Genomic DNA, 14897 nt, shown 5'->3' with positions numbered 1-14897 from the left:
GTTCATTCTGGGAAGTCCCTCTGCTGTCTTAAAACACAGAATAAGCAGAAGAGAATATTGGTACCCTTGATAAAAGGGTCCCACAGTGTGTGTGCAAATCCTGGTGAGGAATGAAAAGTAAACTAAAGCTATCCGAACATGATTACAGGCTACAAGTTAAAGTTATTCTCTTTTATTAGTATTACTTTTTACTAATGTTTAGTTGACATGAAATAATGCATTAGTATCAGGTGTATAATATAGTGATTCAGTGACTATAAATTATGCTGTGCTTATCACACATGTAGCTACCATCTGTCACACAACTATGTGTATACACCACAATTACAGTGGCATTGACTGTATTCCCTGTGTGTGCCTTTTATCCCTGTGACTTACTCACTCCATAGCTGGAAGCCTGTATCTCCTACTCCTCTTTGCTCATTTTGCCCACCACTCCTCACTCTTGGCAACCATCAGTTTGTTCTCTATATTTATGAGACTTTCTGCTTTTTGTTAGTTTGATTTGTTAGATTACACACAGAAGTGAAATTAAAAGACACTTGTCTTTAGGGGCACTTGGGTGGCTCAGTTGGTTAAGCATTCATCTTCAGCTCAGGTCACGATCTCACAGTTTGTGGGTTCAAGGCCTGCATCAGTCTTTGTGCTGACAGCTTGGAGCTTGTAGCCTGCTTCAGATTCTTTCTCCCTCTCCCTCCCTCTCTCTCTCTCTCTCTGTCTCTGTCTCTCTCTCTCTCACTCTCACTCTCTGCTTGTGTGCTCTGTCTCACTCAAAATTAAATAAACATTAAGAACAAAGGTATTTGTCTTTCTCTTTGACTTGTTTTGCTTAGCACATTACCCTTTAGGTCCATTCATGTTGTCACAGAAGGCAAAATTTTGTTTTTTTATGTCTGAATCATATTCCAGTGGGGGGGGGGCACCTCTTTATCCATTCATCTGTCAATGGACCCTTAAGTTGCTTACATATTGTGGCTATTACAAATAATGCTGTAATAAACAGGGGTAGATAAATAATTTCAAATTAGTTTTTTTTTTAATTATTTGGGTAAATACCCAGTAGCAGAATTAGAGCCTATGATATTTCTATTTTTTAGTTTTTTTGAGGAACCTCCATACTACTTTCTATAGTGGCTGTACCAGTTTACATTCACACTCACAGGGAGTAAGGATTCCCTTTTCTCTACATCTTCATCAATACTTATTTCTTGTCTTTGATTCTAGCCATCCTGACTGGTGTGAGGTGGTATCTCATTGTGGTTTTGATTTGTGTTTCCCTGATGATTAGTAATGTCGATTCATCTCATGTGTCTATCTTTGGGAAAATGTTTATTCAGATCCTCTGCCCATTTTTTAATCGGATTGTCTGTCTTTTTGTTGTTGAGTTGTGTGAGGAGACAGATACAGAAAAATATTGCTGAGGCTGATGTCCAGGAGTTTACTATGCGTTATTTTAGGAGTTTTATGGTTTCCGGTCTTAAATTTAGGTCTTTAATCCATTTTAAGTTTATTTTTGTGTATAGTGTAAGAAAAGTGGTTCAGTTTCATTCTTTTTCATGCGACTGTCCACTTTTCCAAGCACCATTTATTGAAGAGACTTTTTCTCTTTTGTGTATTCTTGCCTCCTTTGTTGTAGATTAATTGAGCACCTAAGTGTGGGTTTATTTCTGGGCTCTCTATTTTGTTCCATTGCATTATGCACCTGTTTTTGTGCCATTGCTGTACTATTTTGATTACTGTAACTTTGTATTATAGTTTGAAATCTGAGATTGTGATAACTCCAACTTTGCTTTTCTTTCTCAACATTGCTTTGGCTATTCAGGGATTGTCATTCCATACAAAATTTAGGATTATTTGAGCTATTTCTCTGAAAAATATTACTGTGTTTTGATGGGAATTGCATTGAATCTGTGGATTGTTTTAGTATGGACATTTTAACAGTATTCTTCCAATCCATGACATGGTATACCTTTCCATTTATTTGTGTCATCTTTAGTTACTTTCATCAGTGTCTTAAAGTTTTCACAGTACAGTTATTTCACATAGTAGGCTAAATTTTTTGTAGATATATTACTCTCTTTGATGTAATTATAAATGGGATTAAAAAGTTTTCTGCTAGGATATTTGTGTACAGAAAACCAACCCATTTCCATATAGTTTTTATTCTGCAACTTTACTGAATTCATTTATTACTTCAGATAGTTTTTTGGTGGTCTTTATAGTTTTCTATATGTAGTACCATGTCATCTGCAAATAGTTTTACTACCTTACCAGTTTGGTTGTCTTACAAGTTTTTTCTTGTCTGATTGCTGTAGCTAGGGACTTCCTGTCCTATGTTGAATAAAAGTGGTGAGAGTGGAAATCCCTGTCTTGAGAAAAAGCTTTCAGCTTCTCGCTGTGCCTTTGTCCTATGTGGCATTTATTATGTTGAGGTATGTTTCCTCTAAACCCACTGTACTGAGAGTCTTCATCATGAACAGATAATTGGGAATTTTGTCAAATGCTTTACATCTATTGAGAGGATCGTGTGATTTTTATCCTTTATTTTGTTTAGAGATGTATCACATTGATTGATTTGTGGATACTGAACTGTCTTTGCATCCCTGGAATAAACCCGCTTCATTGTAGTGAATGATCCTTTAATGTATTGTTCAGTTAAATCTCCTATATTTTATTGAGGATTTTTGCATCTGTGTTTATTCAGGGTGTTGATATATAATTTTCCTTTTTTGTATTTTATTTGGTTTTGGTACATGTAATGCTGATTTTGTACAATGAATTTGGAAGCATTTCTTCCTCTTTTTTGTTTTGGAAGACTTTGGAAAGGATAGGTATTAAGTCTTCTTTAAATGTTTGTAGAATTCACCTGTGAAACTATCTGGTCCTAGACTTTGGTTTGTTGAGAGCTCTGATGACCAATTTTGTTTTGTTATTAGCAATTGGTTTGTTGATATTTTCTATTTCTTCCTTATTCACTCTTGGAAAATTATGTTTCTAGGAATTATCCATTTCTGCTAGTTTGTCCAATTTATTGGCATGTGATTTTTCATAATTGTCTCATAATTCTGTGTGTTTTTATGGCGTCAGTCATAACTTCTCTTTTATTTCTGATTTTGGGTCCTCTCTTTTTTTCTTGGTGAAAAAGATTTAGAACTTTGCTCTTGGTTTCATTTTTTTCTATTGTGTTTTTAGTCCCTATTTCATTTGTTTCTGCTCTTATCTTTATTATTTTCTTTATTAATTTGGAGCTTTGTTATTTTCTGATTCATTTATGTGTAAGGGTACATTTCTTAGAGATTTTTCTTGTTTTTTTAAAGTAGGGCTATATCTCTATAAACTTTCCTCTTAGAACTGCTTTGATCTATTCCAAAGTTTTCAAACCATTGTGTTTCCATTTTCATTTGTCTCTAAGTATTTTTTACTTTCCTCTTTGATTTCTTCATTGACACATTGCTTATTTAATAACGTGTAGCTTCCATATGTTTGTGGGATAGTGGTGGTTTTTTTTCCCCTTCAGATTTTCTCTTGTAATTGCTTTCTAATTTCATATTGTTGTTGGAAAAAATGCTTGATATATATGAGTCTTTTAAAATTGAGACTTGTTTTGTGGCCTAGCAATTGATCTCATCTGGAGACTGTTCCATGTACACTTGAAAAGAATGTGTATTCTTTTTTGGGATGAAACGCTCAGTATTTATGTGTTAAATCCCATCTACCTAATAATATGTTATTTAAGGCCACTGGTTCTTTATTGACTTAAAACTTGGATGCTCTATCCATTGATGTGAATGAGATGTTAAAGTCCACTATTATTACTATTTTACTGTCAGTTTCTCCCTTTATGTCTGTTAATATTTGTTTTATGTTTTTAGGTACACGTGTGTTGGGCGCATAGATATTTACAATTGGTATACCCTCCCTTTATCATTATATAATGCCCTTCTTTGTCTTTTGTTACAGTCTATGTTTTAAAGTCTATTTTGTCTGATATAAGTATTGCTACCCCAGCTTTTTTTTTCAATTCCATTTGCATGGAATATCTTTTTCTCTCCCTCCACTTTTAGTCTGTATGTACCTTTAGGTCTGAATCTGAAGTGAAGGAAGCTCTTATAGGAGCATATAGACAGGTCGGTTTTTCTTTTTTAATCCATTCAGTCACCTTTTGTCTTTTTATTGGAGTAGTCTATTTACATTTATAGTAATGATAGGTATGTACTTATTACCATTACATTAATTGTTTTTGGTTGTTTTTGTAGTTCTTTTCTTTTTCTCTTGCTCTCTTCCCCATGATTTGATGACTTTCTTTAGTGTTATGCTTGGGTTCATTTCTTTATATTTTTTGTGGTTTGTGGTTATCATGAAGTTCATATATAACATCCTACATATTTAGCAGTCTCTATTAAGTTAATGGTTGCTTAGGTTTACATATCCTAAGTGCACTACCGTTTTACTTTTTCCTCCTACATATTGTCTGTGACATCATTTTATATTATGTATTTTGTGTATCCTTTGACTAGTTTTTGTAGATGTAATTGATTTTACTATTGTTTTTTTAACCTTCATACTAATTTTATGTGTGATTGATCTATTGCATTTACTATATGTTTGCTTTAATAGTAAAATTTTTTCCATAATTTCCTTCTAGTTATGGTTATTTCTTTTCTGCTTAAAGATATCCCTTTAACCTTGTAAAGTAGTTTAGCGATGATGAACAACTTTAACTTGTGTTTCTCTGGGAAACTTTTTAGCTCTCCTTCAATTTTGAATGCTTATCTTGCCTGGTAGAGTATTCTTGATAGTGGGTTTTTTCTTTCCAGCACTTTGAATGTATCATACTTTCTCTTCTGGCCTGAAAAATGAGCTGAGAGCCTTATGTGGTTTCCCCATCATGTAACTATTTGCTTTTCTTCTGTTGCTTTAAGATTCTCACTTTATCTTTAACCTTTGGTATTTTATTTGTTATATGTCTTGGTGTGGACCTTCCTGAGTTAATCTTGTTTGGGGTTCTCTGTGCTTCTGGATCTGTATGTCTGTTTCCTTCGCCCAAGTTAGGGAAGTTTTCAGTCATTATTTCTTCAAATAAATTATTTGCCCCTTTCTTGTCCTTCTGGAACCCCTATAATGTAAATGTTAGTATGGGTGATGTTGTCCTAGAGTTCCTTTAAGCTGTGTTTTGTTGTTATTGTTGTTATTGTTGCTGTTGTTGTTCACCTTGGGTACTTTGCACTAATATATCTACCAGATCGTTCATCCATTCTTCTGCATCCTCTAATCTGCTGTTGATTCCCTCTAATGTATTTTTCATTTCACTTACTATATTCAGCTCTGATTGGTTCTTTTTTAATTTACTGTCTCTATGTTGAAGTTGTTGCTTTGTTCATCTATTCTTTGTTCGTGTCTGGTGAGCCTCTTTATGACCATTACTTTGAGCTCTTCATTGGGTAAATTGTTGATCTCCATTTCATTTAGTTCTTTTTCTGAGGTTTTGTCTTGTTCCATTGTTTGGAATATATCTCACTGTGCCCTCCTTTTTCTGGCTCTTACTGTTTCTATGTATTGGGTAGGGCAGCTACTACCTCTGACCTTGAAAGTAAGTGGTCTTATGTAAAGGTGTCTTATGAGGCCCAATAGCATACTTACCTCTAGTCACTAGAACTAGAACTAGAACTAGGTGCTCCAGAGGTATCCCTTCTGTAGATTGTGTGTGCACCCTCTTGTTGTGACTAAGCCATGACTTCTGTGGGATGCACTGATGAGCAGGCTGGCTTAGGCCTGGCTGTAGCTACTGCAGGCTTGCTGATAGGTGAGGTTAACTCTTGGGACACAGGCTGAGAGGTCCAGCTACAACTGCTGTGAATGTGCTTGTAGGCGGAGCACTGTCCCTGTAAGATTGCTTACTGGGTGTGGCATTGTGGGAGTTGCTTTGGCGGTACACATGGGGTTTGGCTGCTTGATTGAGGTGCCTCTGCAGGGAAATGCCAGGGTAGCATGAGCATTGCTAGTAAGGTAGATAGATAATGCTGAAACTGGCACCTGCAAGTGTCCAGTCATCTGGGCTGAAGAAGAACAAGCAAAATGGTACTGGAAAACACCATTTATTCTTTTATTCTATCCATCCCTGTCCCTTTCACACATGCGCTAAACTTAGTCAGTGAATCTCCTTCTTAGGTGCTTTTCAAGGTGCTGTTTCTGTCCTGGGTCTTAGACTAAGTGATAAAACGCACTGATCCTTTAAAAGCAGAGTTGTTTTTTCTTATAGCCTCCAGCTTACCCAGAGTTAAGGCCTACTGATTTTCAAAGCTCTTGGGAGTTAGTCACTGTTGATTTTCAAAGTGAGGTGTTATGGTAGCTTGTCATCTTGGTGTGGATCCCCAGAGCCAGGGGGCCTAACTTGATCCCTTCACTCCTCAGGGAAGGCTTCCATGCCTGTGATATCCCTCCCACTTTTAGATTGCCTGCCGGGAATTTGGTTCCTGACTGCATGTCTGCCCCTCATATCCTCTCAATGTGCCTTCTCTTTTATATTTTTATAAAGATTTTTTCTGGTAATCTTCAGATCATTTTCAGAGTGAGTTGCATTAAACATAGTTGTTGCCTTAGTGCCCAAGGAAGGAGGTGAGCTCAGCATCCTCTTAGCCATCTTCCCCTGCTCCCAAGTTTTGGTTACTGTTTATTGTACATTTTGAAACATTAATTTATTTTAACCAAACCATAAGTTGATATAAATTAGTATTGTTTATAGCAAAGGTCATGAAGAATTTATAAAATTTAATTTCAGTACTTCTGTTTTTATCTCCTTTAGATCGTGTAACAAAGAAAACTGAAGAGTCAGAATCACACCTGGAGTCTGAAATTAAAAGGAAAGTACCACAGAAACGTCATAGTAGCACATATCAGTCTCCATCTCCTCTGTCTCCTGCTTCAAAAAAATGTTTAACTGATTTAGAGGTGGGTAGAGAAATTATTCCTTGTTGCTAATCAGTTGGTATTTTTATCAGTATTACATTTAGTACTTATCAAATTCTAGGTGATCTTTTCTTATAGTACTAGAAAAGATGTAGAAAAGTTTTTCTTTATTTTTTTAATGTTTATTTTGTGAGAGAGTGAGTGTGAGTGGAGGAGGGGGAGAGAGAGAGAGAGAGAGCGAGAGAGAGAGCGAGAGAATCTCAAGCAGGCTCTCCCTGTCAGCATGGAGCCCAACATGGGGCTCAATCCCAAGAACTATGAGATAATGACCAACCTGAGAAGAAATTGAGAGTTGAATGCTTAAACTACTGAGCCACCCAAGAGTCCCTAGAAAAGTTTTTTTTTAAATGTGTATTTATTTTTGAGAGAGAGAGAATGCGAGTAGGGGAGGGGCAGAGAGAGAGGGAGGGAGGGAGGGAGGAATGGAGCATCTGAAGCAGGCTCTTTGACAGAAGACAGCCAGACACAGGGCTCAATCTCATAAACCATGAGCTCATGACCTGATCTGAAGTCAGATAGATGCTTAACTGACTGAGCCACCCAGGACCCTCCACTAGAAAAGTTTTTTAAGCACTTTTCTGCTCTTATTATGCCATTTTTTTCCATCATCCAAAATGTAGAACATGTGACAAGAATTATTGCCTTTCTACAACATACTGTAAATAATAACTCTCAGCCAGAAATACTTTGAAATTATTTTAAATTTACAAAATGTTGAAAAAATAATAAAAAAAAGCTTACATATACCTTCTATTAGATTCCTGGTTTCCCCATTTGATATATTGTTCTCTCTCTGCCTTCTTCCACTGTCCCTCTCTATATGTGTTTATCTGCATTATTTGAGTTTAAGTAACAAATATGATGCCCATTTATCACTAAATATTTTAGTGCACATTTCCTTGGAAAAGGCAGGGGAGGAGGCAGAGAATAGGGCACTTCGTATAAAACCAGAGTGCAGTTATCAAAATTTAAAAATTAACATGTATCCATAATTATTGTCTGCTTCACAAACTCCATTCAAATTTCACCTAATCAATGTTCTTCATTGGAATGGGATCGAATTCAGGATTGTGTTATATTTCATTTTTGTGATCTTTAGTCTTCCTTAATCTGAAATAATTCCTTAGTCCTCCCTTGTCTTTCATTCATTTGATATTTGTGAGGAGTATAATGTTTCTTGATGATTTATGCATTTTTAAAAAATCCTCTCAAGTGATTCTATAATCTTACTGCATCATATCAGAATGCATACAATTTTCACATTATAACTTTTATCTTAATATGTACTTTCTTAGATTTGTCCACTGTAAAGTTATTTAGTGAGTATTTCTTATTTATTAATAAGATGAGCTGCTGTAAGGTAGAGTGCATATAAAGTATAATAAAAGGATGTACTATGCTAAGATAGAAATATTCCTTATATGTACTTAAATATTCCTTTTTATCAGTTCAATATATAGATTTTTTTTTTAATTGAAGTGTAGTAGACACAACATGGATTCTTACTTAAAAAAAAGTTATACTCTGTCACCGTCATTATTTTGATGCTCAGATTGTCTCAGTCTTGGCCCCTGGGACACTCTTTAAGCTGGCTCCTCTTTCTTTTTGACATAACCACATCATTCTTTGAATACTTCCTTAATTTTTGATGTAATCAGATGGCCTAGACCTCTTTGTATCTTCTGTCTCAACTCTAGAGTCACATATTTCTCCAAGGAGCCATTGTTCCTATAAGTGGAGGGACTTTATTTGGGCATTAGTTATGCTCATTGCTAATTGGCATCATGTTTATAGGCCCTTTCAGTGGATAAAACTAGTAAATACATGTGTGTTTATGCCTTAATATTTAGTACATGTTAAAATCCGTGAATTCACACTGATAGTTCCAATTCTAGTCTAATACTGCAGTGTTTGTCTTAGCCTTTCCCACTTTGCATATTTATAACTTCCTTCTCTGACTGGGAAACCTGTCTCACATCACTTATTGGTTCAGTTGCTTTTTATCTAATCATTCTCCTGGTATGCCAGCCTAAGGTTGGCCTAGCCTATACTGGCATTTCCTTGCTGCCTGGCCCACTGCTTGATCCAGGTAAAGAATGAAAAAGGACGCACCATCCTTCCCTCCCCTAGGCATGCCAGCTGAAAACCTCAGAATTTTTTAACATCTAAAATCTTTTACTCTTTACTTCATGCTAGTTGTTCTTATTCTGTTCTTAGTGAATATAAAGAATAGATCTAGCCACCCTCTATGTAATTTTTAAATCTTTAACAAGATTAGTGGGATTTTTTTCCCACATACAGTTTGTGAAATACTACAATATGTACTATTAACAAGGAAACACGGTCTTTGATATTTAATGAGATTATAGATATTCAGGATATTTACTAAAAATGATAGCTCATTGGTATCTTATTAAGCTTACTTGGTTATTATTTATCTATAGAGTCTGACAGATAGCATGTATTAGTGATTAGGATTTATTTTATTTTGTGATAGTTTGTGTACCAAAAGGGAGAAAGAGACTTTAATTAGTCTTTGTTTTCCAAAAGAAATTTTATCTAATATGAAATTATTATGGAAACGTACAACTTCATACACACTTTACTACAGGTAATTGGACAGTGTTAAGATTCTAGTTTTTAGCTTGCTAAGTTGATACATTTCTGAATCCCTAGTTTTTATCATGGAGAATTTAATATTATATTTGATTCAGCTAACCTGCATTTTGTTTTTAATTGTTGCAAATAGTTCCAAGGTATGTGTTTCTTAGCTGATGGAAGGCATATGATAATAGCTCACAGTATAGTTCATTCTACATTTCAATACCAGAAATTTTGATAGTATGTGCTTTCTCTGTTTAATATCAATTTTATAAAAGGAAATTTGTGTAAGTATCACCTTTTCATGGGGTTCTTTCCATTGAAATATGTCCTATTTATCTTTATTATAGGCAATGAAGAATTAGAGTCAGATTTTATTTGTAAGTTTATTTATTTTGAGAGAGAGAGAGCGAGCACACAAGAGTGCCCATGTGTAGGGGGCAGAGAGAAAGGGAGAGAAAAAGAATCTCAAGCAGGCTCTGCACTGTCAGCATGGAGCCAGATGCAGGGATCGAACTCACAAACCATGAAATCATGACTTGAGCTGAAATCAAAAGTCAAACACTTAACTGACTGAACCACCCAGGTGCCTCTATTGTTAGATTCTTAAAAGACAGGGGTAGCTTATATATAGTTGATTCTCACTGTGACAGATGGGGTTCTGTTTTCCACATAAATTAATGTCTTTAAACTTTTTTGGGGTTCACCATGATATTTTTTTAAACCTATGTAGAGATGGAAATACTTCCTTGCTCATTATGAAAATAGTGGGGTTTAGATTTTTCTTAGACGATTAGGTATTTTATCTCAGTGTGGTATTAATAGAAGGGCCCTGCTGTTTTGTTTATGAGTCTTCCTTTTAGGTGCATTGTGACATGGCCAAACATTTGAAGTTCATTAGGGAATAACTGCATTATTTTATTTAAATGTACAGTTGACCCTTGAACAACACAGGAGTTACAAGTGCTGAAACTCCTGAAAATCTGCATATAACTTTTAATTCCCCCAGAACATTATTCATATACGTATTTATTTTATTTAATTAACTTAATGTTGACCAGAAGCCTTACTAACAACACAGTTGATTATCACATACTTGTCATGTTATGTATTATATACTGTATTCTTTTTTTTAATTTTTTAAATATTTATTTTTGAGAGAGAGACAAAGAGAGAGAGCTCAGGTGGAGTAAGGGCAGAGAGAAGGAGACACAGAATCCGAAGCAGGCTCCAGGCTCTGAGTTATCAGCACACAGTCTTCTGTAGGGCTTGAACCCACAAACTGTGAGATCCTGACCTGAGCCAAGGTCAGACGCTTTACCAGCTGAGCCACCCAGGTGCCTCTATATACTGTATTCTTACTATAAGATAAGCTAGAGAAAAGTACATGTTAAGAAAATCAAAAGGAAGATAAAATACATTTACAGACCTATGCTGTTCAAACCAGTGTTGCTCAAAGGTTAACTGTACTATTATTTCTTTCCCTTATTGACAATAGGGTAAAATTTGAGAGGTAGATAATCTGTCCCATGTTCGTGTCTAACCAGTTATTTCCATAGTTCACCTGTTAATTATGCATCCCAAATACACAGGGCACTATTAAAAGTGCTATGAGAAAAATAAATTCCTTATACCTAGATTCCAAAATAGTATAACAGAATTCTGCTATGTATTGGCAGAGAGACATGTTTTCTTTCTTTCTTTCTTTCTTTCTTTCTTTCTTTCTTTCTTTCTTTCTTTCTCTCTCTCTCTCTCTCTCTCTCTCTCTCTCTCTCCCTCTCCCTCCCTCCCTCCCTCCCTTCCTTCCTTGCTTCCTTTCTAATAATCTGCATATGCTGTGATAGTGAACTGATGTTCTTCTAAGTTCACCTTTGCCTTGGTTGAAGCTTGGTTTCATTCTTTGTTGTTACCTGGGGTAGATCCTTGAATAGACGACATGGTTTAATAGAATGGCTCTGTTGTGAGTCATGTAAGACAAGGTAAACAGTTTTTGTCAGTTTTCTCATCTTTAAAACAAGGAGATAAGACTAGAACAGTGATCTTTAGACGTTTCCTATGTATATTTAAGTTATAAATTTACATAGAATAAAATATGTGGAACTTAAGCTTTTAGTTCCATGAATTTTGAAATAGAGATTGGTTAAATTACTCTCCTCACACATGGACCTGGTAGGATCCAAATACTATATCACTTGGTGATTTCTATTTCTATTCGCTGTCAGTATTTGTTCACTTATTTCCTATGATATAAGGGTCAAAGTGTTAAATTTATTTTTGATTGAGTTATTTGTTATTAACAGCATACTCTTGAATAAAACTGTATGTTATAAAGTTTGAAAAGTTTTTTGACATAAAAAGTAAAATTAATGGAATTACAAGTTTTAATTAGAGACATTGATTGTTTTCTTCAGTTACTTCCTGTGTCTAAGAATAAATATTATGGTGCATACTGAAACAGGATTTAACATCTACCCATCTTTTTCCTTCTTATAGATCTAAGTGCTAAAGAACCTTTTTTACATAAATAAGTACATGAGTATGAAAAGAATCCTGAAACTTCTTCTAAATTATGTGCCCAAATCACAGGAAGCGCTACCGTCAAGAAACATTGTTAATAATCTCATAATTGTAACCTATACTAGGCCTTCCTTAAAATATTTTTTAAGAACTGTATTAGAAATCAGTTGTCTTGTAAGAGTTTTTGTTAACCAGTATTTAAAATTAATTCTTTTTACCAACATCTAAAATTGTTCTTTGGTTTGGTTTGGTGGTTTTTATATTCCAGGGCAATGCACCATTGTAATATTGGAAATGGAAGTGTTTTTTGTTTTTGTTTTTTCATGTAGGAGAAAAACAATTCTGGCAGGAGATAGCTTGACATCAGAGGCATAATCAAGTGAGGTTTTGAAATGGTATGCGGAAATTCAGGAGTTAGATATTAATTCCCTTAAGATTACTTATGCTCTGTATACCATAGAAAATCATTATATAGCTCCTAAGTAGTTTACATGGTCCAACATAAAGACTGCTGGATTAGATGGTCCCAAAAATTCCTTCCAGCATCCTGATGCTAAATCCCAAGTAACATGATGTATTCTGGATTTTGTGGTAGCCATGGTGATGATGATGTAAAGTGAGAGACTTAATTCTGAAATTTTATTTTTTATTCCATGATATTGAAATAAAATGCCAAGGTGTTTTGATTTTTTATTCTTTTGGAACTTAAAGTTTCTAAACAGTGTGGGTATTGTCCAGAATGTGGAAAAGAAAAGGAAAATCAGACCAAATGCCAAAGTTGTGGTATTCTTTTTCCTAAGGATGTGCAAAGAAATTGCAGACAAGCTATAACTTTGAGTGAATCTACTGGACCATTATTAAGAACATCAATTCATCAGAATTCTGGAGGACAGAAGTCACAAAACACAGCATTATCATCCAAGAAGTTTTATGGCAACAGTCTGGGAAAGATTCCAGTTGATATTATTGTGAATTGTGATGATAGTAGACAGAATTATTTGCAGACTAATGGGAAAGTCATTTTACCTAGGGCAAAAGTAGCCAGACTCACAAACCTGAAAGAAAGGAAAACAAGCCTGTCAGACCTAAATGATCCAAGTAAGTATTTTACTCCCTTTAGTATTATTTATATCAATCCAATTTTTTTTTTACATCTGTTTTTAATGTGAGCATGAGCATATTTGAGAAGTATAGTTTTAATAGGTATTTCTTGTGTCAGTTATATGTTTTTTGGGTAGATGATTAAAACTGTCCATGTAGTTGGAAAATAATAACTGACTTTGTTTTCTCCCCATTCATCTTAAATAGTGAGGGGGAAAAAAAAAGTACAGACCTTGGCCGCAGTCTTAGGTCAAGTGCCAGTTATGCCCAACTTTCTAACTTTGGCCCAGTTCATTTAATTTCTCTGACTTGTAAATGGATTATTTTCTGCTTGATAGTGTTTTTGAGGAACTAAATGAAATAACATACAAGGTGCATGGCCCAGTAAATAAAGCATTTGACATGTAGAAGGAACTAGTAAAAATTAGTTCTCTTACCACGTTTACTCTTCCCTTAAATCTTTTTTTTTTAAGTGTATTTATTTATTTTGAGAGAGAGAGAACAAGTAGAGTAGGGACAGAGAGAGGTAGAATCCCAAGTAAGCCCCGTGCTGTCAGCATGGAGCCCGGCATGGGACTCCAACCCATGAAGTGTGAGATCATGACTTGAGCTGAAGTCAGATGCTCAACTGGCTGAACCACCCAGGCGTCCCATCTTCCCCTAAATCTTTTTCTTACCATTAGACATATGTGCATGTATGAAACGCAATATTGTTCGTAATAAATAGCTAACGATTAGAAACTATCAGGGAGTAGTTGAATAAAGTATAATGTACATAGCTGTAAGAAGAGAAAGCTCTTATTAATATTCTGTAGAGTGATTTTTTAAATCCTTAATAAGTGAATAAAGCAAGGTACAAATCACAGTAGATAATGTGCTGCCCTTTATTTGTGAAAGGTGGGAGAATGAATATAGGGATTTTTTTTTTTTATGGAAAGATACACTAAAAACTAATTTTAAAAATAGTTGATTAGAAAAGAAAAAACAGTGTAGGAATTAGAGATAGGTCCAAGATGTCTCCAAACATACCTTTTTCTGTAGATTTGACTTGAGAACCATGTAAATGTTTACATGATTATTAAACAAAATTAAATAGGAAATTAAAAAAAAATAAAAGCCAACATGAAACTGATAAACCTAATCATATATCTGGTTGGTGGCTTGAACACACAGAAGAATTATTTCAAATGAATTTAAATTAAAATAATATTGTGGCTGTGCATTCCTAATATGATATATTTAAGGCCAAACAGAATTGCAAAGAAATCCTAAGTGCCTTTAGTAATATTGTTAATAATAATTGGTATTGCTGTTTTTTGTATTGTTCTTTTTAAGCACATATATTGATAAAGCAAATAAGCAATTTTATTATCCCCAGAAAACATGGTTTTCAGTGTTAGTGAAAAAGTAAAATCAAAGAAATCACAATCTCATCATTTTAAACTTCCAACTGGAGACAATAGCGTGAAATTATTATACATATTCTCTTAAATAGAAATGAACAATCCTAGTTCCCATATTTGTGTTTTTGAATACTACTTCTCAATAAAAATAAGTACAACTCCTCAGAGAAATGGCTGGCTCCAGGTGCAGAGCAGGAATGTATGAGATAAATCTAGAACATCTACTCATATCAGGAGGCATGGAAGCAGTCAAAAACTACTGTGGACATGTCAAAAGGACATAGGAGCTAAATTGAGAGGGCTCCTACT

At 34.8% G+C, this 14897-nt stretch overlaps 1 protein-coding gene across 6 annotated transcripts in view; it reads left to right on the top strand.

The window, feature by feature from the left end:
• The window catches only part of SENP6 (SUMO specific peptidase 6), a 109310-nt gene that overhangs the window by 52182 nt on the left and 42231 nt on the right, over positions 1-14897 (top strand). For 5 of the 6 annotated variants that reach the window (XM_077770200.1, XM_077770191.1, XM_077770187.1 and 2 more), the window contains 2 exons: positions 6803-6948; positions 12885-13182. In XM_077770200.1, the coding sequence (XP_077626326.1) occupies positions 6803-6948; positions 12885-13182 (444 nt within the window). The remainder of the gene's footprint in view (positions 1-6802; positions 6949-12884; positions 13183-14897) is intronic. The other variant, XM_077770213.1, reaches the window with a different exon arrangement.

Source organism: Crocuta crocuta, unplaced genomic scaffold (genome assembly GCF_008692635.1).
Source record: "Crocuta crocuta isolate KB4526 unplaced genomic scaffold, BGI_CrCroc_1.0 scaffold270, whole genome shotgun sequence".
NCBI classification, from domain to species: domain Eukaryota; kingdom Metazoa; phylum Chordata; class Mammalia; order Carnivora; family Hyaenidae; genus Crocuta; species Crocuta crocuta.
Note: the sequence above shows the minus strand (reverse complement) of the source record. Positions and strands in the feature narration are given on the sequence as shown.